Source organism: Argiope bruennichi, chromosome 8, assembly GCF_947563725.1.
Source record: "Argiope bruennichi chromosome 8, qqArgBrue1.1, whole genome shotgun sequence".
Taxonomy (NCBI): Eukaryota; Metazoa; Arthropoda; class Arachnida; order Araneae; family Araneidae; genus Argiope; species Argiope bruennichi.
In genome coordinates, this window is record NC_079158.1 from 70,591,830 (window position 1) to 70,615,391 (window position 23,562).

At 30.1% G+C, this 23,562-nt stretch overlaps 1 protein-coding gene across 2 annotated transcripts in view; it reads right to left on the minus strand.

Annotated features, from left to right (window-relative positions):
• LOC129981119 (uncharacterized) overlaps positions 1 to 23,562 on the minus strand; it is a 472,677-nt gene that overhangs the window by 153,752 nt on the left and 295,363 nt on the right. For both annotated transcript variants that reach the window (XM_056091801.1, XM_056091800.1), the window contains 11 exons: positions 23,324 to 23,492; positions 19,524 to 19,583; positions 18,999 to 19,121; positions 16,759 to 16,958; positions 15,778 to 15,919; positions 14,250 to 14,297; positions 10,002 to 10,049; positions 9,381 to 9,538; positions 8,110 to 8,253; positions 3,709 to 3,856; positions 2,731 to 2,888 (listed from right to left, as the gene is read on the minus strand). In XM_056091801.1, the coding sequence (XP_055947776.1) occupies positions 2,731 to 2,888; positions 3,709 to 3,856; positions 8,110 to 8,253; positions 9,381 to 9,538; positions 10,002 to 10,049; positions 14,250 to 14,297; positions 15,778 to 15,919; positions 16,759 to 16,958; positions 18,999 to 19,121; positions 19,524 to 19,583; positions 23,324 to 23,492 (1,398 nt within the window). The remainder of the gene's footprint in view (positions 1 to 2,730; positions 2,889 to 3,708; positions 3,857 to 8,109; positions 8,254 to 9,380; positions 9,539 to 10,001; positions 10,050 to 14,249; positions 14,298 to 15,777; positions 15,920 to 16,758; positions 16,959 to 18,998; positions 19,122 to 19,523; positions 19,584 to 23,323; positions 23,493 to 23,562) is intronic.

A 23,562-nucleotide genomic window follows, 5' to 3' on the forward strand; every position in this document is an offset into this window, starting at 1 on the left:
TGTTTAGGAACATCCTTCTCAGTGGTGTATATAGACATTTTATGGCAATAGGCAGTGCACATTTTGAAGCCCTTAAATTATTATTAACTGATCAATTTAATTTCACAATTCACTGCATTTTTAACTTAGCATCTTAAGGATTTATTTTAGTTAACTATTTTATTTTAGTAGCATTAAGAATATTATATATCATGTTTTTCTGTGTATGTATGTGTGTGTGTGTGTGTGTGTGTGCGCGCGCGTTTATTTAATGTATACACCATAAAAATAAAATAATAGAATTCTTGAAATATTTTTCATAATTATTAATATTTTTTTTTCAAATGCAAGTTACCAAATTACTGTAAAAGATAATAAATATCTAATAAAATGCTGACAAACAAAACATCAAAAATATTGTTTATAGATTTTACCTGTTATGCGAAATGGCATAACAGGTTAATAAATAATTACAGATTAGTTTTATATTAATGCCCCGTTTTAAAAAGCAACAATAGGGCTATTTTGGGACAGGACCTCGTTATTTTGAACCGCGATCAGATGAAGACACATGAGCTAGCACTCCCTTTTCAAACTTTTACACCACAACAACGGAGGGACGTGTGACCTCTACGGATTTACCATGCACCAGACCCGCTCACACGACAGTTTTTCGGTGGAATCTGGTTCTCGAACCTGAAACCCTCAGGTTTGAAGCCGTGACCTTACCACCAGGCCACCATGGCCATCCTACATATTAGAAAAAGTAATTAAGTAATTTGACCACACATTGTTTTCCTAATATTTTATAACTAAGAGTTTGCTTTTCTTTCAAATTTATTTATTTGATAAGTAGGATAATAAAATTTTTAATCCACGTAATTGTTCTTTAGTATAGGCAGCTGCCTAACCCGAAATCCGCCTCTGATCTTTTCCATAAAATAAATCTCCAGTTGCTACTTAAAGTCTGCTTTTTTTTCCGTTCTCACAATTCCTGCAACATTTACATGCGTACGGATAAAAAAAGTTGGAGTTTTTTTTTATTAGAGAAAAGAAAAACATTTGCATTCTAGAATGGTTTTGTTCAGAAGACCTTTTGTTCAAGTGAAACATTCTGATGAAAGTTCAATGCAAAACCCAAGACAAATGCATGCAAAACCGAAGACATTTATTCGAATCAAAGAAATTGTATTCGCTAAAGAATTTGAATGACCGAACACACTCCTAAAAAAGCGGAAAAGAGAATCTAAGTCTCTCTTTTCTAGTAAATATTAGTTGGATAGCTCGAATAAATCTTTTCTTTACGGATGCTATGCATAGTTTTCTAACAATTTTGTTCCATCTACACGGTTACTGGGACGACTTAAGGCCATAGTGCGTGAGAGTAATTCCTAGAAAGAGAAATTCTGGAAGGAGTGTCTTTCCTCTTTTGTTGGGAATTCACTCTGTCTGGGTAAAAAAATGAATGGGTAGGTGGGGAGTCTGTGAATGGTGGATTTGAAAGCAACAAAGTAACTCATTGAATATTGCTTTATTGTCGATATATGTAAAATCTATATACAGGGTAATTATAAAAAAAAACTATCCTGATTTATGAGACCAAAACTATAAGAGCATTCAGAAGAGCGGAATAAAATTTTGGTTCAAGGTATTTTGAGTTTAGTTTAGTTTAGTTATATTAACGTACCGTTGTAAAGTAACTTTAGGGCTATTTTGGGACGGACCTCGTAATTTTGAACCGCGGTCAGATGATGAGGACGACACCTGAGCTGGCACCCCCTCTCCACGCCACACCACACCAGCGGGAGGACGTTTGGCATGATGGATTTAACGTGCAACAGATCCCCTTACACGACGGTTCTTCGGTGAAATCGGATTTCGAACCTGAAACCCTACGGCTCACAAGCCGAGACCTTACCACCAGACCACCACTCTCCGAGGTATTTTGAAGTATGCGCTGAAGAATCAAATACAACAGTTAAATTCTGATAGTTATAATCACAGTGACAAAATTTAAAAATTTTCAAATATGTTACCACCTTGGTTCTCCATAGAAAAAAACAATGAATAGGGTTGGAACCGTACCTGTAGCAAAAACAATTACCAGCGCTAGCAGACTAGGAAGAATAGAGAAAACAACTGTGGTGTTCCTACCATAGACGTGAAGCTCACTAGATTCCTATCGGCATAATACGTGCTTTGGTTCTAGGCACGATCTGTCTTTGTTGTGTCTGGCAGCTTTGAGTGCTGTTGTAGTTGTTTACTATCAATTACTATTTGTTGGCTACTGTTTGTTCTAAGTATTGCTGTATATTGCTTGAGTACCTCTCAGCTGTGTTTCGGCGTCTGGGTATTTGTTATTAAATCATGTTGGCAGTATCATCCTATCCCCACTGCAAAGAACCTAATGAGTTTACAGAATTTTGTGTGTGGCGAATATTTTTCTTAACAATATGATTATGTATCTTATTAAAAGCAATAAAATTATTCTTTCAATGTAGCCTTACGTCCATACAAACAGTTTGCTTTCTATGAATGCTCTAGAGGTTATTTGAATCAGGTCTAAAAGTCAGACAACCACCGTGAAACCTTGTATTGCAAATGTCAAGCATCTGAAATTTAATACTCGTATATTAACACCTCGCCCCACTAAGTTACAAACTATCTAGGGTCCAAAATTGGAAAGTATTCGCAGTATTGCATTGTTAAAGCCGGATTTATAAGAGTTTTTTTTTTCTCAAAGACACTTACTTGCAGGTATTGATCTTTGTCATACTTCGCTGGTGTCCAAGAGCTAAAAGATGAAAGTCGTCCATGGGAGGCTGACTTTAAGTCCGAGAACTTCGATGAAGCTGTTAACTGGTAATTTGAAATTATTCCATCGTCAGCACCCAGTGGCTCGCGGCAAGCTTATTAAAATGAAAAGATAAAAATATCAATAAAAATCATAACATGTAATGCATTGTCTAAGGAGTAAAGAATTATAAAACACATAAGCTTCTTTAACCGCGTATTTTGGTAATAAGATTCAGCCTTCATGATATGGCAGAAAAAAAAACTCTGGAAAACTATTCGATAGAATTTAAAAAATAAAATATGGTCAAATTTTCCGGCATCAAAGGAATTTTTCTGACAAAAAACACACACTTTGTTTTTTATATTTAAAGTTTCAGTCATGCTGAAGACATACTGAAGTCATTCCATTTTTAGTATTCATTCACAACAAGCTGTACTATACTAACTGCCCTCACTGCACAATAATTATCTATTAATTTACAAGAACTTAATTAGAAATATTAATTAAATTATTATTCAAAATATTAGAGAATAATTCTTGATTTAAATGATTACTAAAATGCGCCAATCCTTTACGGTTGAAAGTGATATTTGTTATTAAAAAATCAGAAATGCTTCATGTTTAAATCATTAATTTTATACTGATTAATTAATAAATTACATTAAAAATAATTAAATCTATTAATTAATTATTCATTTACATCCAGATCCTTTTGTCAATTAGACTCAATCAAACCATCTTCCAGATCCTTTTGTTATCTAGACCATCTCCAGTCCAAATTAAAAGTAGAATACTATAAAAACAGATTATTCTAATTGCACTATATGAAATCACTGGACCAAAAAGGTTTAATGGCCTTTGAATCATAGAAGATTGTTTATAAAATATGCGTCAACAGGCATAACATATTTATGCACAAAAACAATACTTACGCAAAGGTCGATGGCAACCTAAGATTTCAATTTGCATACTAATCCAATTTTTCCATTTTGTTGGCTTGATTCGTAAATATCGTAAACGAACCGTCGCTGGTAATTCATTTGTAACCTCAGAAAATTGATCATAATTGGCGGAAAATTCCTGGAAAGACAAAAATAACTCCTACATGCAGTATCCATATTGCTTTAATATTATTTAATGCTCTATAAGTTAAAATGAATATTAAAAATATTGAAGAAAATAAGTAAAGTCTAAAAAATGACAAACGCTATAGTAAGAAATTAAACAATACTTTTTCACTTTAAATTGTTAAATGAGCAATGTTTTTTAAAGTGGTAAATGTGAAATGTACCCGGTAAGTTCGAGCAACTCAAAAGAACGTGCAAGGAGGTCGTAAGAATGAACATTTCCCGGCGAGTATAAACAGGTCCTTTGCAATTTTTCAACATTTTCGCTTTTTGAGCTTAAAAACTAGTTTTTCTAATGAAAACTTTGATTAAATTTCATTTATTGAAAAACATTCTGAAAAGGATTCTACTGTAAATTCTGAATAAATTTTGATTTGATGGGTTATTTTGAAACAATTGGCATGTTTCATTTCTTTTTAATTCTTATATTATATGTTATGTTTACTGAAAATAAGTATTTTGATGCCATAAACAACAATTTTAGGAAAATAATACAGGTTATTCATTTTTTGAAACATATTTTTTTCCAATGCAAATATTTTATCTCCTTTGAATGAAAAGAACCGTAAACCGGAAATAAATATATATTGTGGTGGAATGTACATTATTATGATCCTTACAGACGGAAGCAACGGGAAGTACGTTTTCAGGAACATTTCTTTTAATAATCACATTCACACTAAACAAACACAAACACAAGACAAGACATTCTCGTGCGCAGCGTAACAGAACAGCATATCATCTCAGTCTCATTACAATCGCAGTGCACTATGGGATGGCTTAATTAGGCATTGCCATCTAGTATCCAAAATAGAAGGTAAGAGTAATGCAACTGCTACATCCTCCCCCTACATCACTGAAGACCGTCTCGGGGAGGTGGTGTCATTTTGGATATTTTCCTCCGTAGATAGAAAAGCCATTTTTGATTATTGAAATGAGATAGGAAGTTAAACAAGAAAACTTGAATATGAAGGATCAGTTACACACTTATCCTCTTTTTTTAATTTACAAAAAAATCAATAAAGTAGGCAAAAAACCACTTATTTAAATCTCCAATACTTTTAATAATGCAAAATAATAATAATAATCAGATAGGAGATAAATATATTTTCAGCAATGGAAAAAAATAATTATGTTCAAAACAACTTTGATTTTATATTGTAGATGAAAGGCCACACATAAAGACAGAAATTAAGTTCAAAATATTTCGATAATTAATTTTAACTGCAAGTATATATACACACTTAATAAAAGAAAAGCAGATACAGCAAACAACTGCTATTAAATTTGTGTAAGTACTGAAAAAGAATTAGCTTTAAGAATTATTAACCATAAAAATAACATTTTAAGAAACAGAGATAAAATTGCACATTTTTTACGATTAAAAGATGGTATATGCTGAATCATTACACTGGAAAAAAATCTATCAGAACAGTTTATCATAATACCAAAATACCATACAGCTGAAAAAAGAAATCATATTCAATACTTGTTTAGACTAATCACTTTGAGAGCGACTGAGCTTATGAATTCTTAATGAGACTTGACGCATCGCTCAAGGGCACATAAAATGTTATCAGAAAACGAGAACAGACAGTTTTAGTTTCGGTTCGCAAACTTACGGATAAGAAATATATCAAGTACGATAAATTAATTCGTGCTTAAATAAAATGCAGAAATACAGCAACAACTTGAAATTCACCATATAGAATACCTTAATATTTAAAAGATTTGTTCTTACGCACTTTCAATGATTGAGATCAAATAACAAAACAATACAGATATTTCAATATATAAACTTGCAACGATGAATATGCTATAAAAACAGACGTAACTTATAAATTATTAAATATTAAACAGTATGAAAACATTTCACAACGAAGAATCTTTGTGTTCAAACAAGAAGGAATTTTGTATTTCAACGAAACAAATGCAGGATGATATTGAAGTTAAACAACAAAAAATGCATAAGTGTTATAATTCCTGTCAGAGAAAGGTATGGACAGAAACAACCAAGACAAAACTGATGATTTTTTCCGTGATGTAAATTTGAAAAACCACGTACACGCAGACGCTGATTCATTTTTGAGGACTGATGTCTGGAACACAATGATGGACCATTCACGGGATGAGAAAAATGACATGTGTCAGAGTGACACGTTCTCGGGATGAGAAAAATTATAACTTCTGTCAGGACGACACATTTCATAATTTACTACGGACGGGAAAATTTACTTGTGATCGTAGGGGCGACTTCACTTTCGTTTCATCATTTCACTGAAACACAATGATGAACCATTCCCGGGATTCTGTGTCAGGATGATACGCCAATGTGGTGACGGGAAAATTTTCTTGTGATCGTCGGGACGACTTCACTTTCATTTCACCAGCAATTCTTTTTCGTTGGACGCCAATGTGGTGGAGTGTAGATTATTATGATCCGTGCAGATGGAAGCAACAGGATGTATGGTTTCAGAAACATTTCTTTTAATAACCACATTCACACTAAACAAACACAAAGACAAGACAAGACATTGAAGCGCGCAGCTTAACAGAACAGCATATCACTTCATTCTCATTACAATCGCAGTGCACTATGGGATGGCATATGGGATGACCTAATCAGGCATCACCATCTAGTATCCAAAAGAGAATATAAGAGTAATGCAACTGCTACAGTATGATTGAAAAATCCAAATAAATGAAAATACCCTTTCTATGAAATGAACTGATAGCACAGCACATTAGAGTAGCCAAATTACAATATTTATCATAATGTACATAATTTTATTAAAAAAATAGCTTTAAATGTTTGTTTGCTAATAAATTATTTAAAAGGGCATAGTTGTATTCAAATAAGATCTTCATACTATAGCAATAGCACCAAAAAGAATAAAACTAACTATTTATTTCAAATTAAATTAGTTTAATCTTGTATTTTCTAATCCAAATATATTGGTTCCTCCACTGCACTTTCATCCACTGCAGTTCTGTAATTAGCATGAAAACAATGTAATACTTCTCTGATTACGCAGTTCCTTCACCATTTCACGCCCTTTCTACTCCTTTAATTGCTCTTCCTTGGTTACAACAGCCTTTGAACACTCCTCTCTGTTTCCAGATTGAATTTTGTGGTAATGAAGGCTCTTTCATGGCCATTTGGGGGGTCTGGTGTTGCAGCAATAGCTTCTATATTATTTACCACAAACACACCTATGTTTAATGCCGTTTTGTGCGAAATGTTCTTGAAGGCTTTGAGAACTCTGGCTTTTGAAAGGAATAAAATGTGTACGGATGTGCCAACTTGTTGCTTTTGTTAAACTTCTTGAATGCTTTGTTTGAGAACTTTGCATTTCTCTTTTAATTGCAATGAATTATGGAAATGTTAAAAAAGTCTATTAGCGTTGCGCAACGACACGCTAATAGACTAACTAAATGTATCAGTTGAAAACAGTTCCCTCTTCAAGCTTTCAAAAATCTTCTTTTGATTTAAGCTTTTTGTACTTACATCCCAAATTTTTCTCTTTTATTACGATTTAATATGATTAAGTGCAATTTGATCATAATGAATATTACTTTTACCACTTAAGAAAGAGAAATTCAATTGCCATTTTTCATTCTGATACAATAAATATTTTGGTGTAAATTATTTTACAAACTTCTTTCGAATATCCATAAATGAAACTAGTTGCCTGGTGTAAATATTCTCTTTTCAAAAGTAAATATATTTTTTTAAAATACAGTTTTAAAGAAAATATTTCTTACACCATTTTTTAAATTTATATAATCTTAAAATTTTACACAAATATAAAGATTATATAGAGCGATCATTAACTTGGGCTATATTGTGCAAATGTTTCCAAAAAATATTTCTTTGAAATAATTTCAAGGAGAAAAAAAATTATGAAATAATTTTTACATTCTTTGCCATAATTTAAGCTTATCATTCTGATTTATTTGATGACTCTTTCATTACTTTATTTTAATTATTGTAGAGAGTGGATAATCCAATTACGTAATAAATGTGATTTACAAGTGTGAGTTAAATAGGGCGTCAGAAAAAATAAAAAGTACTAAACGTACAGCCAAGTCATCATCCTTTGCAATTTTGTTCCATGCTTACAATTACTTAATAAGGGAGAATTACAAGAGTGAGTAAAAATGGCGCAATCAGTGGTTAATTAAAATAAAAAGTGTCAAACTTACAGTCGAGCCATCATCCTTTGTAATTTTGTTCCATGTTTCCCCGTCGTTGCTGTATGATAGAGTGTAAGCCGTGACCCATTGTGGGATATCTTCTCTTCCTTTCGTGATGATACCAGTTACATTTGCTTCGTCTAGAAAGTCCACCTAGAGTAATGAGGATTTAAGATTGAGTCAAGTTCATACGGTTTTTAATAGTTCATGAGAAAAAAATACATTGTATTATTGCTCACTAAACGTAAATGGGGTTTTTACACAAGTTACTTCTTCCTAAAAGAATTCTGGATTGTTATTTTTTTAAAGGTGTTATATATTTTATGGCATTTTTTTAAAAATTTCATTAACACAATCTCTTGTTAACTTTTCTGAGTTTAGAACTTCTTAAATGGCATAAAAAGTTAATAAAAACTGTCTTTAAAAATACATTTTCATTTGTATATCGAAAAATAAAAATTATTTTATTTTAATCGTTTTCAACATTTTAGTCTTCAATTTATAATGAATTATTATAAATATCATGGGATTGTAAATCCTATCTTCTTTAAGTCACTAGGAGATGGCACCACTTGTATGAAATCAGAATTTAACTGGATCAATATATGCAATTGATAAATGACTTTAACTTTAAAACAATGTATTATCGTGGAAATACAAATTCACAAAATTTAAAACTTATCGCATATTAGAAAATCAGTTAAAAAACGATAACAAATTTTCCTTTTTTTTTTCAAACATTAAATAAAAATGTATAAGATTTTTTTTAATTAGAATTTTTTTGTTTATCTTTAGAGTTTAGATGGAAAATTACTTATTTTTCAGAATCATCATTAAGTCCTGACTCGATTAGAAAAAAGAATTAATTGTTGTTTTTATCTGGCTGTACCAAAGTTTTTTATTTTCTTGGGTAGGTATTTTTCGTTACTTCAATGCATCGGTTTGATACCTTCTTGAGCAATAAGATTTTTAATTAGTCAAACAAAGAAGTAAATTTTCTTTTAGTTCTACTGCAGTCCTAGGTAACCAGCGATGCTGAAGCTGAAAAAAAATTGAATGGATAAGCTTTTTAATCCCTTATACGATGCCATAGGCTATAACCAAATTTATTCTTGTCATATTGAATTCTTCATCTGAAAACAAAAATAAAAGTATGTGACAATGAAAAAAAATCTGAGCTTGTTAGTACAAGTTTTCTTTTCCTTTTTTAATTACTTTATGTGGATCCTGAAAACTATAAGTCAATAGTTTATTAATAGAAATGGCGAAAGTAATTTTACCTGTAAGTACTGGTTTTCATCCAAATCAGCTGCGGACCACACTGAGTCAGATCCCAATCTAGCGTTTTCTGGCGTAAAAGCTGAACTAAAACTACTGGATGCAGATAATTGGCTGTCTAATAGAGCTCCGGTTTCAAGACCAATTGGTTCCAGACATTCTGACAAAATAAAGTTTCATAAGCGAATAAAATAATTTTAGTGGAAAAACAAAAACAATTATTTTAGCAGTTAAGTCTAGGGTTATTCTAAAGCATTATTCTAAAAATAATGAAGAAATTGCTTGAATCATTGTATTTTGTTAATGATTTAGAAATTTGAGCTTATTCGAGAGTTACATTTTAAAAGTATAATAAAAATGGTAATGGAAATTTAATGTAAATAGATAGAAAAAATGTTAAAAGGAATAAATTCTTTCATGCATCATATGAAAAGAGAAAGCCATCAGAAAATAAATGAATAAATCACAAAAAATATTTTTACTTCATTGCTAATAGGATATTTCAGTTGATTAGATTCTAGGAAATTTTTTTAAAAATAATTTAATTTCAATTGCTAAAAATAATTTTTTTGACAATTATTTTCTTTTGACTTTATCGATGTTGATATTTATTTGATGCTTACCTTTAGGAGCTGGAGTAGTAGTTGTTATTGGCCAGAAGGGGATTTTACCTGAAATAAAATGTTCAGAAGTGGCAATGTGCTCAATAAATATGAGTGGCAAAAGTGCAAGAAAAAGTAGCTACAAACGTCGAGCTAATTTTTTTTTTGAAAAATATGAATTCTAAAAAGATTAGTAGATTTTTGAAAGCTATAAAATAGAGTAAAATGTTTCCTAAATCATCATATTTTAAAATGAAAAAATCCACTAAAAACTATAAAAACTTTTAAAGATTTGTTCTTATGTTTTAAAACATAAGTTTTAATCAAAAATAGTTGTCTTACTGTTCTATCTGATTAAACCATTCTTTCATTTTGTTTTCATAATAAATTCAACCCAAAGGAACAATACCCCCCTCTCCCCAGGTCAGAGGTACAACACTGTACAGTACAAAACTATGTGTAAATTATGTTTTATACAACATAACTATGTACAAAGCATAAACATACTAACCATATACCTAAATAAACTATGTTTATAACATATTAAAATTATGTTGTAAGAAAACCACTGACTAAAGTTTTATTTAAAAAAAAACTAAAAATGTTGAAATGAAAATTTTAGTCTTTTAATCTATACTTATATAAAGCTCAATGTGTGTGCGTGTGTGTGTGTTGGCGCTCTATAGGCCAGACCGTTCGACCTACAGCTACCAAATTTGGCACATATATACCTTGGAGGTCGGAAATGTGCACCTGGGATCCCTTTTTTTGAATTTTTAATTAGAACTTTAATTATTAATTAAAAAAAAACTTTCCCTCCAAAAAATTCTTTTCATTTCCCCACCGCCAATTGAGTAAGGCTTCTGTTTTTTTCCCACGCTAAAGAGGATAGGCTTAAGAAATTTTCGGCAGATTATTTCAAAGGATTCTGTTTATTTTCTTAAGGTTTGATCCATTTAAAGTTAAACATTGTTAATTAATCGATCTTTCAGATTCATTCTGAAGTACTTTTGAATTAAAATAAAACAGAATAAAGGAAATTAAAAATTTCTAATCTGCATAGCGTTACCCCAACTAGCGTAGAAAATTCACCCATTTGCGTTACCATAATTGGCGTTGAAAATTCACGCATGCGCATTGTGTTCTGATTGTTGACAACAGATGCGGACTTGGTTTTGGAGACTTAATATGTTTTCAACAGATTATTTCAAACGATTCTGTTTATTTTTTTTAGTGTTTGATGCACTTAAAACTAAACATTGTTAATTAATCGATCTGTTCATGATGAATCTGAGAAAAGTTTGTTGAAAACTTCTTGAGATATTATATAAATTAAGAAAAAATATTCTTTAGTGCCCATAGAAAATTAGAGAGATACATTTACGTTATGGCTGAAGGCCTTTATAATATTATGTGAATTATATGACTATTAAAATTTGAACTTTTAAAATATTTTAATAAAGAAGCAATTAAAATGGAGTTCAATAAAATATTTAATTATTAAAATTTTAATGTGCATTAAGATTGGCGAACCGGCTGGTCGCCAAAGGCGGCTAGTTACATAATAAATGCAAAACGAGTAGTATTAGTATTTGCTGAAGCAATAATGGACTTGAACGAAAAGTTTAATATCGAAAATCGGTTAAAGATACAACACGATTCCTTGTTTTCTCATTTATAACAAAATAGCATTTGCTACATCTATGTTTATTAAATAATATTTCGTAATATGCTATATAATTTGTGATCACCCTGCATATTCAATAATTTTAAATGAACTTTTCTAAGCGGTAATAATTTGAACTAATGATTGAATAAACTTTGATAATATTTGTCACAATATATTCAATCTTTTTATATAAACACTTCTTAGAAGGAATACTTTTTCCTCAGAAAAAACAAACAAAAACCCATTTGTCTATCTTGCAGATCTGTAGCAATACATTTTATTCAGTTAACGGCACATTAACTTCTGTTACACGTGAATTGATCGCTGAATGATGGCTGTGTTCTAATGTTGATTTGCCGAAACCAGCGTAGGATGATAAATTATTGACTTAAGTCGATGAATGTTTAGCTAGAATGAACTTTCCTAGATTCGTTAACATACAGTGGCTCAATAAATTGAGAGTACACCTTACTTTTACTTGATAAATCCGACTTTCAATATAAATAACACATTAAAGGGAAGTGCCAACTTGTTTTTATTGTTACACATAACAAATGGTTTAATTTAGAGTAAAAATAAAGAAAAATAAACGAAAAATTTCTAAATTGAAAATTTTCAGAAGCATTTTAAATAAACATACGCAGATTTTTGCCTCAAAAAATTGAGAATACATCAATGAAATTTTTGCAATATCACGCATAGAAACAAAGTGTCACTATTAAATTGCATGCCTTTTGACTCTTATAATGGTCTCTAAACTGGTCTCTAAAACTAAAAAAATACTTAGATCTTATTTACTAAATACTTCATTATTTCTTTTCTGTTTAAAAATTCTTGAATTTTTAAACAGGAAAATTAGGAAACCTGCTACTTCCTATATCTTTATGGGGGTAGATAGAATAAGAAGATTGGAATAGCAGAAATCAATTAAACAATGCATCTCATTTTTTACTCGAATATTGGGGTCAAATTGATCCCTGCTTGTGCTAGCGTTTCATATTCTTTTATTATGTCTATTACAGAATACGATGTGAGGAGTAGAGATTCAATGATCTTTCCGCAAGTATACCTACTGATAATGAAATTGGTGACTCAGATTCTTCAGATATTGAAGAAATTTTGGTAAAAGATCAGGATATAGAAACGTATCAAAACGCAGATTCTAAATATTCTAGAAAATTTAATCGTAAGTTTTTTTTCTGTTTGAGAAAAAAGCAGCGTATCCTTATATATATATAATGCATTTTCTTATTATATGAATAAATTTACTTTAAACAGAAAATTTATTTCAAAAAATTCCTTTTATTTTGAGTAAGAAATGAGAAAAGTATCTTTTTTGAGTATGTATATAAAAAGGAAAGGATTATGAATTTCTGAAGTTGTATGTTTAAGTTTCTTTTTTCGAAAAAATTTCAAATGTGACTATATGTAAAATTTAGATTTTTTCAATATTTTTATGCAGTAAAAACTATTTACTATAAGAGTAATAGAATAGAATGGGAAAAGATGAAATATATGAAATATAGAATATATAAATGGAATGGAGAGAAAGGAAACAGTACAGAATAATTGCGAAAAAAAAAAGGTTAGGCTAAGTTCATTTTTGATTTGTTTTAGTAAAAATCTCTTTTGTGTCTTAAAATAGAGCATATTTGCATGAAAAAGGATTTATATACTCTGATTATATTTTATTTTCATACAAATAGTAACATAAGGATTACGTGCCTGATAAATTGGCGCCAAAACGACCCTGTGCATTTGCTAAGGCTCAAAAAGGGTATATGCATTGAAGAATTAATTCTGGTAACTTCGTTTGATACAGAGACATAATTGTCTTAAAAAAATTTAAATAACTGTTATAATTCGTAATAACAATTGCATTTGAAAAACGTTTGTATAAAAATTGCCTGTTTGTTTAATAGCCTATAAATATTGGAATAATTTTTTAAAAAAATGAATTAAAAAAACATTTTTATTAGCGTGTGAAAAGTAGACTTTATAAAATTTGTACACTTCAGTTTTTAATTTATAATTCATTAATATGAATATAATGGAATGTTGGAAATAAATTTTTCTCAAATTCATAATGCACCAAAAGTACAAAATCAAAACTTATTTAGATTAATTGATAAATTTATAACTAAGTTTCTGAAAATTTATAAATAATATATCATCAGCGAGAAAACTTAAGTGTTTAAAATTTGAAATTTCTGTTTCATCAAGAAGTGAATGCAAAATCAAATACAGAATTCCATGTTAATGAGCACGGAACCAGTGAAATTAAATAAAAATGTATTAAAAAGTAGTTAGTTATTTTTTCAGATCTCGAGATTACTTGCCGATTTTCAGATTATACCAAGATCGTCGACATAACGGGGATTTTTTTATACCAAAATCGTTACATTACAAACTATATTATACATAAAATGTCAAGATTTCGGCAAGATGGTTGGCAGCGATTTGCAGATTTTGTCGATTTATCGCGGGGGACGTAAAAATAAACAAGTACCTTAAAAAATAATAAAAATATGCATGAAAAATGCCAAATATTGAAAAGCATAAAAATATTTGTACAGTAATAGAAAAGATTTAATGTTTACCTCCTCTTTCCTCTTCTTCTTCTTCATAAGGTGTAGGTGGAGTTAAAGCTACAATAATAGTAACTTATTAGTTGGATTTTAGTAAGAAAAAAATGAATAAGAAGCTTAGACAATCGAATGAATTTAAGATTAACTTTAACTTCTCTCTGATTAAAGGAAAAACATTCTAATTTTAGTGTTATTGGTACATCATTCAGGTTTAAAAAACCAAATAAAAGTTTATCGTTTTCTAAAAATAACTATAATCCTTTTATGATTTCATTTATATTTCATGATATGAATTATCACCTGCGTTTCGCAAACAATTTTGTAACAAATGAAAGCGAACGCAGAAAATATTTTAAAAGTATTTGTTGGTTACAAATTGTAATAGGAGTTTATAGAAAGATATGTTTCTACTTTTTTTATGTCACCAGTAATAAAGTTTTACTTTTCTTTTTGGATCATTCTGTATCGGTGGATTATTCTATATCGGAAGGTGATATAATAAAATATTTTATTTACTTTCTTTTGACGATTTAAAATATTGCTCCAGAACGTGAAAAAAGATTAACAGTTTACTAGGAAATAATGTTTTTAATAATTTGAAATGTTTAAATTTTTTTAATGGTTATTTTTAAATACAACTACATATGTAAAATTAAATATTTAAAAATTGGTGCGTATTAGAAAACACAAATTGAAATCCTAAATTTCATAGGCTTAATATACTCTAATATGCTGATGAATATAATGATGCATATCAAGCATTAAACAGTGACAATCTTCCTTATTCACCATTCATCAGCTTCGTTTAAAAAGCATATAAATACTTTCATAATGCTAATTCAGTAGTTAAAGATAATAGTAATGAAATATTTTTCATTATAACCCTATAACACCCAGGTTTACGCAAACATCAGATATTAGTTAATTTCTTTTAAATAATTATTAAAACCACCAAAATTAATATAACTTTTAAAAAAATGTTCTTTTTTTTTTTTAAATTATTGAAAATATCTATAAAATATATAAAAAACAAATTTTAGTTATTAATGAGTAAAAAACTGTCTGGTTGATATATTGCTTAAGATATGCAAGTTTAGTAACATATAAGAATCGTTATTCAATAAGAAAAGAATCATATTGTTCGTTTCAGGATCCCGAATCGGACAATTCTGCAAAGGGATGGTATATAGTGCTATATCTCTCTTAGGGTGTAGATAGCAGGATGTTTTCTGGATAATTCCATATGACGTCACACCTTGTATGGAGACTATATAAAGTCGAGGTGCTTACACGGGGAATAAATCTTTATCTGGAATTAAGCTTGCAAATCGAAATGACAAGTTATGATCGCTCAATGTTGATACCGTTTTTGTAATCTGCCTTCTGTGTTTTCACAAATATTCATGGAATAAAGAGTCATTTGCTCTCTATCCAGCTTGCTATATAACATTCGCTGCTATCTTCTTCACCGAACTATTTCAATAACAATATGCTTCTTGTTACATTAAATCTATTTTCAGAAATCGTTTATGTTATTTACCTTCTGAGCACCCTAATAGTTCTAAACGAAGGGATATTTTAGTTTCCCATGACAATGGCTCCAGTCGAACAAACCTAGCTTCAAATGGGCGTTTGAAGACATGCTTCACTTCAGAGTTGTCATCGAAATTACCATTGAAAACCTAGAAATATATTCTCTATAAATTCTTGTTTAAAAATTATTTAGCAGGTATAATATTTCTTGGCATAAAAATAAGATATTTACAATAAATTCAATTTTTTTAAATTAATAAATATTAATTACTTAATGGTATATTTTTTATTTCTATTATTGTTTGATTTGAAATTTCGAAATTCAAGGAGGAAATTTTTTGGGAAAGATACACTCTACTGTTAATAACAGAAACAGTAAGTAATACATTTTGCTAAACTAATAAAATCAGTTATATAAAATTTTTTAAAAGCTTAGTAAATAATTGATACATATATCATTAAAAATAATGAAAATTTTTCATTCAAAAGTTTTAACGTCCCTACCTTGAGAATAAATGTGTTTTTAACATTATTGTTATCATAAAAAATTACTGAAAAAAAATCAGTGCATTAAATTGTGCAAAATTTGCTGCTTCCTTTTTTTCTGTTTGATTGCTTCTATTTTCTAAATGATCAATACATTAAGACAATGCAATAAATCTCTCTCTGATATTTCTATTACAAGAAATCAATATATCACCAGACCAGTATCTTCCAAATTATTGAAAACAATTCAGAAGTAGTAACTTAATAATTAAAAATTCAAACAATGTTTACAAATTCATGAAAATATCTATAAATATGTGTAAAATTTTAAAATATTTTCTTGCATCTTTATCATAAATCATTAATCTGAAATTGACAAGAATGGGTATACGTGCTTTAAATTCGAAGTTAAATTCATACAGTAGAAACATCAGAAATGATTTCTATATAAAATTAAGTATTCATTTGATTAAATAAATAAAAGAAGCTTTCAAAAAGTAACCTGATTGTTATCTGATTCATCTTGGTAATAAGAATATGATAATCCATCGCTACTGTAGAGCAGTTGGTAAGAGGTAACAAATTCTTTGGAGGATTCTTTCCCTTTGGTTATTACTCCATAAACGGTTCTGACATCACTCAGATCAACTTCAATGAATTGTTTTTCGTTTGTTTCTTCGGGAGTCCACGCTTTCTTGGCACCTGTGAAGGTAGAGAGCATGAAATTATTGTCGTCTTACTTTTTGCCCTTATGGGAATTTGAATCAATGACAGCAATAAAATTAATAAATGTAGTCTTTCTTCACAAATCATTTTACTTACGCTCTTATAAAAGTGTCATGCCTCTTGCCGCATAAAATTGTGGACTTATGGTGAAGTTGCAAATAATTTGCATAGAAATAATGATCAATAGTAAGGAAATATTGGTCTTTGGAATGAAACATTTTTTTCTGTATTCTATCGTCTGATTATTGGCGATTTTTGTTGGCGATTAATGCCTTTAAATACACATGTACCTGAAAATTCAATTTGTAATTTGGATGCTTTTTTTCCAACTGATTGATACCAAAATATGATATAGAAGTACAATTAGAGGCACAAGGTCACAAACCTAAATTTATTTACGTTATCGTATTTATATGTTCATGAAAGTACAACCGATAGATGATCAACTCCTTGAAGTATTTGGTTCAAATATGAAAAGAACCTACATTTTAGTTGCTAGAGTATCAGATTTCATTTATCTAGCTCTTTGAAGTCTGTAGTCATCGTATTTACTTGCATTCGGAGAGGCGGACAAACTTCCTTTAACGATTTCTTCCATATATTGACAATTATCTGCATGTGTATTGTACAGTCCATAGACAAAATTTTACCCATCTAGCTCAAAAGCCTTTTTGAGTTATTGTGTTCATAGACAAACAAAATTCCAAAAGATTCTTCCCATGCCTTTTGAACGCAGGGAAATCTGAAATACAGAAAGTAGTCAAGGTCTTCGCTTCAGACTTTTAAAGATTCCAATACTTCCTCTTTGTATACAAGAAATGTAAACATCTGTAGCTACTTGACACACGCATCTAGTTTGAAGACAATCGACTTCTACATGATTTAACAAATGGTATTTTTTTGTCGGAAACTGATGTCTTATATCCCATAAGATAGGCAACCGGCATGGATTTGTAATCTAGCCCAGCATCCAAGAGAAGGTAACTGATCTTCCACCTTAGACAGACAAGAGCATCTAATATCTGAGGGAGTATGTTTGTCTTCATGGAGCTCATCGGCCAATGCGGGGCTTATCTCCGGGAGTAAAAAATTTTTGAAGGCTCGGTTTTCAATTAAAATGCTGGGAACTGGTAGAATGCATGATAGAACAAGCGCGAAATTAGGCATACGAGATGAATTATGTTCATACCATGTCTCTGGATTAGAATCCCGTGAGAAAGCCAATAGATGATTTAGTTACTGTGATGAAGTGAAGAAAAGGAAGTTTCAAGGAATTGCGCATGAGACTTAGACAAAATCTTGGTTGTCGATAGAGACTTAAATTAGGAGTTGGGAGAACCAGTCAGAATCCAACATATTTTTAGAAAGGGGGCAATGTTGTGATAAAAATGATTATGTTAACAGCTTCGTTTTGATCAAAGTAGACTCGTTTTAATTTTCAGCCGTTTCTTTATGCTTATTGATTTGTGTAATTATAAATAATAATTGTATATAATTATGTATAATTAATATGTATAATTAGATGTAATACACTGTTCCAAATAGATATGAAATCAGAATTATGAATTAATAAACAAGTCCGCATATTCTGAGCTATTCCATTAAACTTAATACTTTCAGAAATCGAGAGTTTGAAAAGAATGGTCATGAAGCAGCACAATGATATAACTTGAAAAAATGGATATAAAACATAATATGATGAATCATTTTCTTTAATCATGATTCTGAATATGATGCATGTTGAACATTTCATATCACAATACATTTATATTTTTATTAAAATATGGAAAGATATATAAACATTGAAAGAAAACAAGAATTAAAATAATTATAAGAAAGAATAATTTTAAACAATGCGAAAATATCGAAATCAAAAGAAATTTCAAAACAGGAATTAAAGAATATGGAATAAATAGAATGCCATTTATTTCAGAAACCGAATCAAATGATTTCCGTTTGTATAATACATTATCTCATGAAACACTTTACTACTGCTCACAATACGTATATATGTACCTGTACTCTCCAAGCGAATTGCATCAGGTCCACTAAGAGGCGATTTGCTGCTTGATGCTTTAAGGCTAGTATCGGGTAAGGGATTTGGTCCATCAATTAAAGGAACAAAATCAGAACACGGATCTAAATCAAAGATATAAAGTCAAATTTTTATATATAGATATATATTTAAGTCAAATGTTTTTAATATTCATTTTCATGAAAACCTACATTAATTTTTTTTTATTTTCTGGTAGGTAAAAAATCATATATAAATTATCTTCTACAAATGAGAAAATGCTTTGAACAATTGAATATGAATAGAAGGTAAAAGAAAAGAGGTTAATACGATTCTTACAATATTAATTAAAGGTTTTAATTAATTACTTTGATACTTAAGAAAACTTTGTTTAAAATAAAACATTTTATTCATTTATTGAGATCTGTTTATCATTGTTGCAATTTTTTTTTTAAAATTCTATAGTCCATAAGTTAAGAATCACAAAACGCTTAAATTTGTTAAATAACGAAAATGATAATACTTACAAGTATACCCTGGGGTAGTGGATATTTTGATGAGCGGAACTGGTGTTGTTGTGAGCTCACCTAAAAAAAGAATAGAAAAATGGAGTAAGAAATGATTAAAACACGATGTTCATTAAAATGGATAGATATAATTATTAATTTGAATCCTTAAAAAACTAAGAGGAACCCCGAAACTGCAACTCCCCGCATGAAACTGTGCAATTTGGGCAAAATCATGGAAGCCACAAATACTCAGACTTTTATTTTCACAGTCCCACATTTTAGAGTATTATCCTTTGTAGTATAATAATTAAAATTAAATAATAATGGATATATTAATTAAAAAACTTCATCAACATAATTAAATCAAATTTTAATACAGTCTTTGCAACACTATCACGTGTCAAATTCCATTTATTTAATTCGTTGCGTTTTTGGATCATGGCGTTTATAGGCATGCAAACCTTTCAATATTCTACACTTTCGCAACTCTATGCAGGCAAACATTCTACTCTCTGTCAAATTTGGTTCAAAATTTGACAAAAGAAATCTACACTTTAGACGTCAAATTTCAATTTAGTGCCAAATTTCATTTGTATAAGTAGTTGCGTTTTCGAGTTATTGCATTTACATGAATGCCGAATAACAATTTTAACACTTGATGAATTTGGCGCAGAAATTGGCACGAATTTACATATGTTTAAATATGTGTGCCAAATTTTGTTGATGAAACCAGTTTCCTCTTGCAGTCATTGTATCTACTTTTATTCATTCGGACAACAAGCCAGACTTCCTGTGAATGTTTAGCGGATGAATGTGATGCTCTAGGATAGAACCTAGGACTTTGTGGTTCGCAGTCCAGTAGCATGACCATGATACCAAAACAATTGTTCGGGTAGCAGGGCTGTTAACTGGCTTATATGCTATTCACCACAGACTCTCCCTCCAGTGAGTCGGAGGTGAGACGAACGATATGGCTGTTGAGTATATAGCTGTTGTTTAATGGGCCTGTACCCAGTTGAGTAGCGAGTGTGTGTGGGTGAGTGATTGCTGCGTCAAGTGAGACTGACGACTTTGGTTTTGCTGCGTCAAGTGAGTCTGACGACTTTAGTTGCGGGTAGATGGCGCCACAACAACTGTACGAAGGTTGAAGGTTCATTGTCCGAGGTCACAAATGAAGCGAAATGATATGCGCGAGGATAGAACCTGAGACCTTGTGGTTTGCAGTCCAGTAACATAACCATTATGCAAAAGCAATTGCTCGGGTAGCAGGGCAGTTAACTGGCTTATATGCTATTCACCACAAATGGATTTCTTTCGAAATTTGATAGAAATATTGAAATTTAGCTTCAAAAGCAAAGTAATTGGCACTTTTCAATCCAATAGCACAAAACATTTTTTAGATATTATGTTAACAGAGGGGCAGTTAACCATAATTCCAAAAAAATGTGTTTTACGAACTCAGACAAGTTTGAAACAGAGATTTCCCAAAATCTCGAATTTTTAGAGATTTTTTTTTTCGATAATTACAATACTTCTTTATTTGCATTGTATTCGAGATAGTAAAAGAAATTATGAAATTGAACTGGTGTAGTCGAAACTATCAATCAAAAGTTACTGGAATAAGAAATCTTGGCAAATGCTTAGCAAATGTGGCGCACGCATGCAAGCTTAATTTGAAGCGTGGAATTAAGTAAGCTTAAAACAAGAGGGAAAAAATTATTTTAAATCAATAAAAATGCAAGTTATAAAACAGAAAAAAATAACATTTTAAAGCAAGTTGCAGCTAGATAGCGAATAAAGCGAGAGAACTATAATATAATTTGACATCTGAAAAGCCTTTAATCTGTAATCCAAGATTTGAAGTGATTTCTTTAAAATAAATCAATATAATTTGTTACAGTTTAGGTAGGTACGTTCTTTCTTTATTTTGGGAACTCTTGATAGATTTACAGGGATTAAATTCTTCTACTTATTTTTTATCTGATATTTGTGAAGATGGAAATAATTTCGTTTTAAAAGTGAGTTTTTTTATTATTTTCAATGTAATGGAACTTGGCAAATGCAAATACTTTAACTTGAATTAATTGGGAATTACAATTTCTCTATATTCCTATTTTCTATTAATATGATTTTAAAATACAATATGCAATATTTTATTTATTTTGGCTGATTCAAAGTTAGAACTAAAAATTGCTTTTACTTATATCTTATTTTCCTTAGTTAGATATATATGTACCATATGACCTCAGTTATCATATGTAATAATTTAAAGTAATAATTTCCTTAATTTATACGAGGACTTTATTGTAAGGCTATTCCTGCAGAAAGAAAACTCTCCTTTAAAAAAAAAAAACTTTTTAGCTCTTTAGACAAAATTTACATTGTTTGTTTGGAAATTTTATTGGATATTGTTCTCTTTTGATATAACAGATGGCGTCACTTTATTAACATCTAGGTATATTTCCCATTACCCTTCTTGGGGTTCTATTAGATTGTATTTTAGTGAGTGTCGTGTATTTTCATGTTCGTGTTTGTTTTGTCTTGTGAAATGGGGAACTTAGAAAAAAATTAAATAAATGTTCCTGAAATTCGTATATTATTTTCATTTACCTCATAATGAAGCTATAAGGAATCTCGTTCCTCAACAATATTTATTTTAGCCGAGGTATTATATAATTATTAAAATTTATTTTAGCCTCAGCAGCTTTGGATTCTCAAACTCTTCAATTTTTAATCTTTATTAAAAAAATTAAACTCGGTTTAAATTAAATTCGGTTAGTGTGACGATAAGCATTTTTATAATAATCTTGAAATCAGAAGCAGCAAAAGTGATAGCCCCTTAATTACGTTTAACATACATAAAATAGATTATTTAAAAAATATTAATTATTGAAGCTTGAGATGAATATTAATATAAAAATTGCCTGTAATATTTAGTAACTTCAATTTTATATAAAATCATTAAATATAATGCTTAGTAGTTAGTAGTGGCTCTCCTTTGGGGCTGTAGAATATATTTTCTCCTCACGATATTTGTTAGTATATTTATTAGTATTTAAAAGATTCATAATACTTTTTCTTTCTAATAATTCCTGATTTGGGAACATTGCGCATTTTAAGCTGTTTCGAATGAAGTATTTAATGTGATACAAAATTTAAAATACGAACTGCTTTAAAATACCTCGGAATCTCTTAGGCAAATATGTTCGGAAGGGCCCTCTGGATGAATTAAAGAATATTCGAAGATGTGAAAAGACAAACCTATGACTGGAAACTTTTGATTCTTTGAAAATTGCATGAATACATTCAGTTTTATAACAAAATTCTTAGCATCCCCTAGCTATCCATGCCTCGTAGTGGCAGCATGTAGATTGTCGAATTGTCTGAAAATACTTCTTTGCCATTACATCTTTTACAAACGACTTATGGCGGATTGCGATGCGCGAGGATAGAACCTGGGACCTTGTGGTTCGCAGTCCAGTAACATGACCATGATACAAAAGCAATTGCTCGGGTAGCGTAGTTGTTAACTGGCTTATAAGCTATTCACCACAGACTGTATTTATCCATATACATTAGTAATTTGAAATGAGTAGCAATAAAATCTATGTACGTATTTGGTAAAAAGCGTCCTCTATCCTATCCATGTACCGTTTCCATGCTTATTTTATTTATGTTTTTACTAGTTTTATTACTTTTTAAAACTTTTTCTAACACAATTTGTTTGTTCAGTTTTGAATTACTTTGTATAACATTATTTCAGAGATTCGGTATTAAAACCTGTATGACGATTAAATACCAAATTTTGCGAAACTCACTGCATGAACAGAAGTATCTGATTTTATAATCGCGGCACATTCCATCAGGCTGATGACGATTCTGACACTGAAATCCTCTGCTCAGTTTACAGACGAGCTTTTCTTCATTTGTTTCTGAATAGTCGACGCCTGTCTCCACATCCTTGCATTCGATAGCTGTAATTACACCCTGGAAGGATACGACAAAATTATAATTGAATAAACTATCAAAAATTTCAAAACTTTGTTTTTCAGTAGAA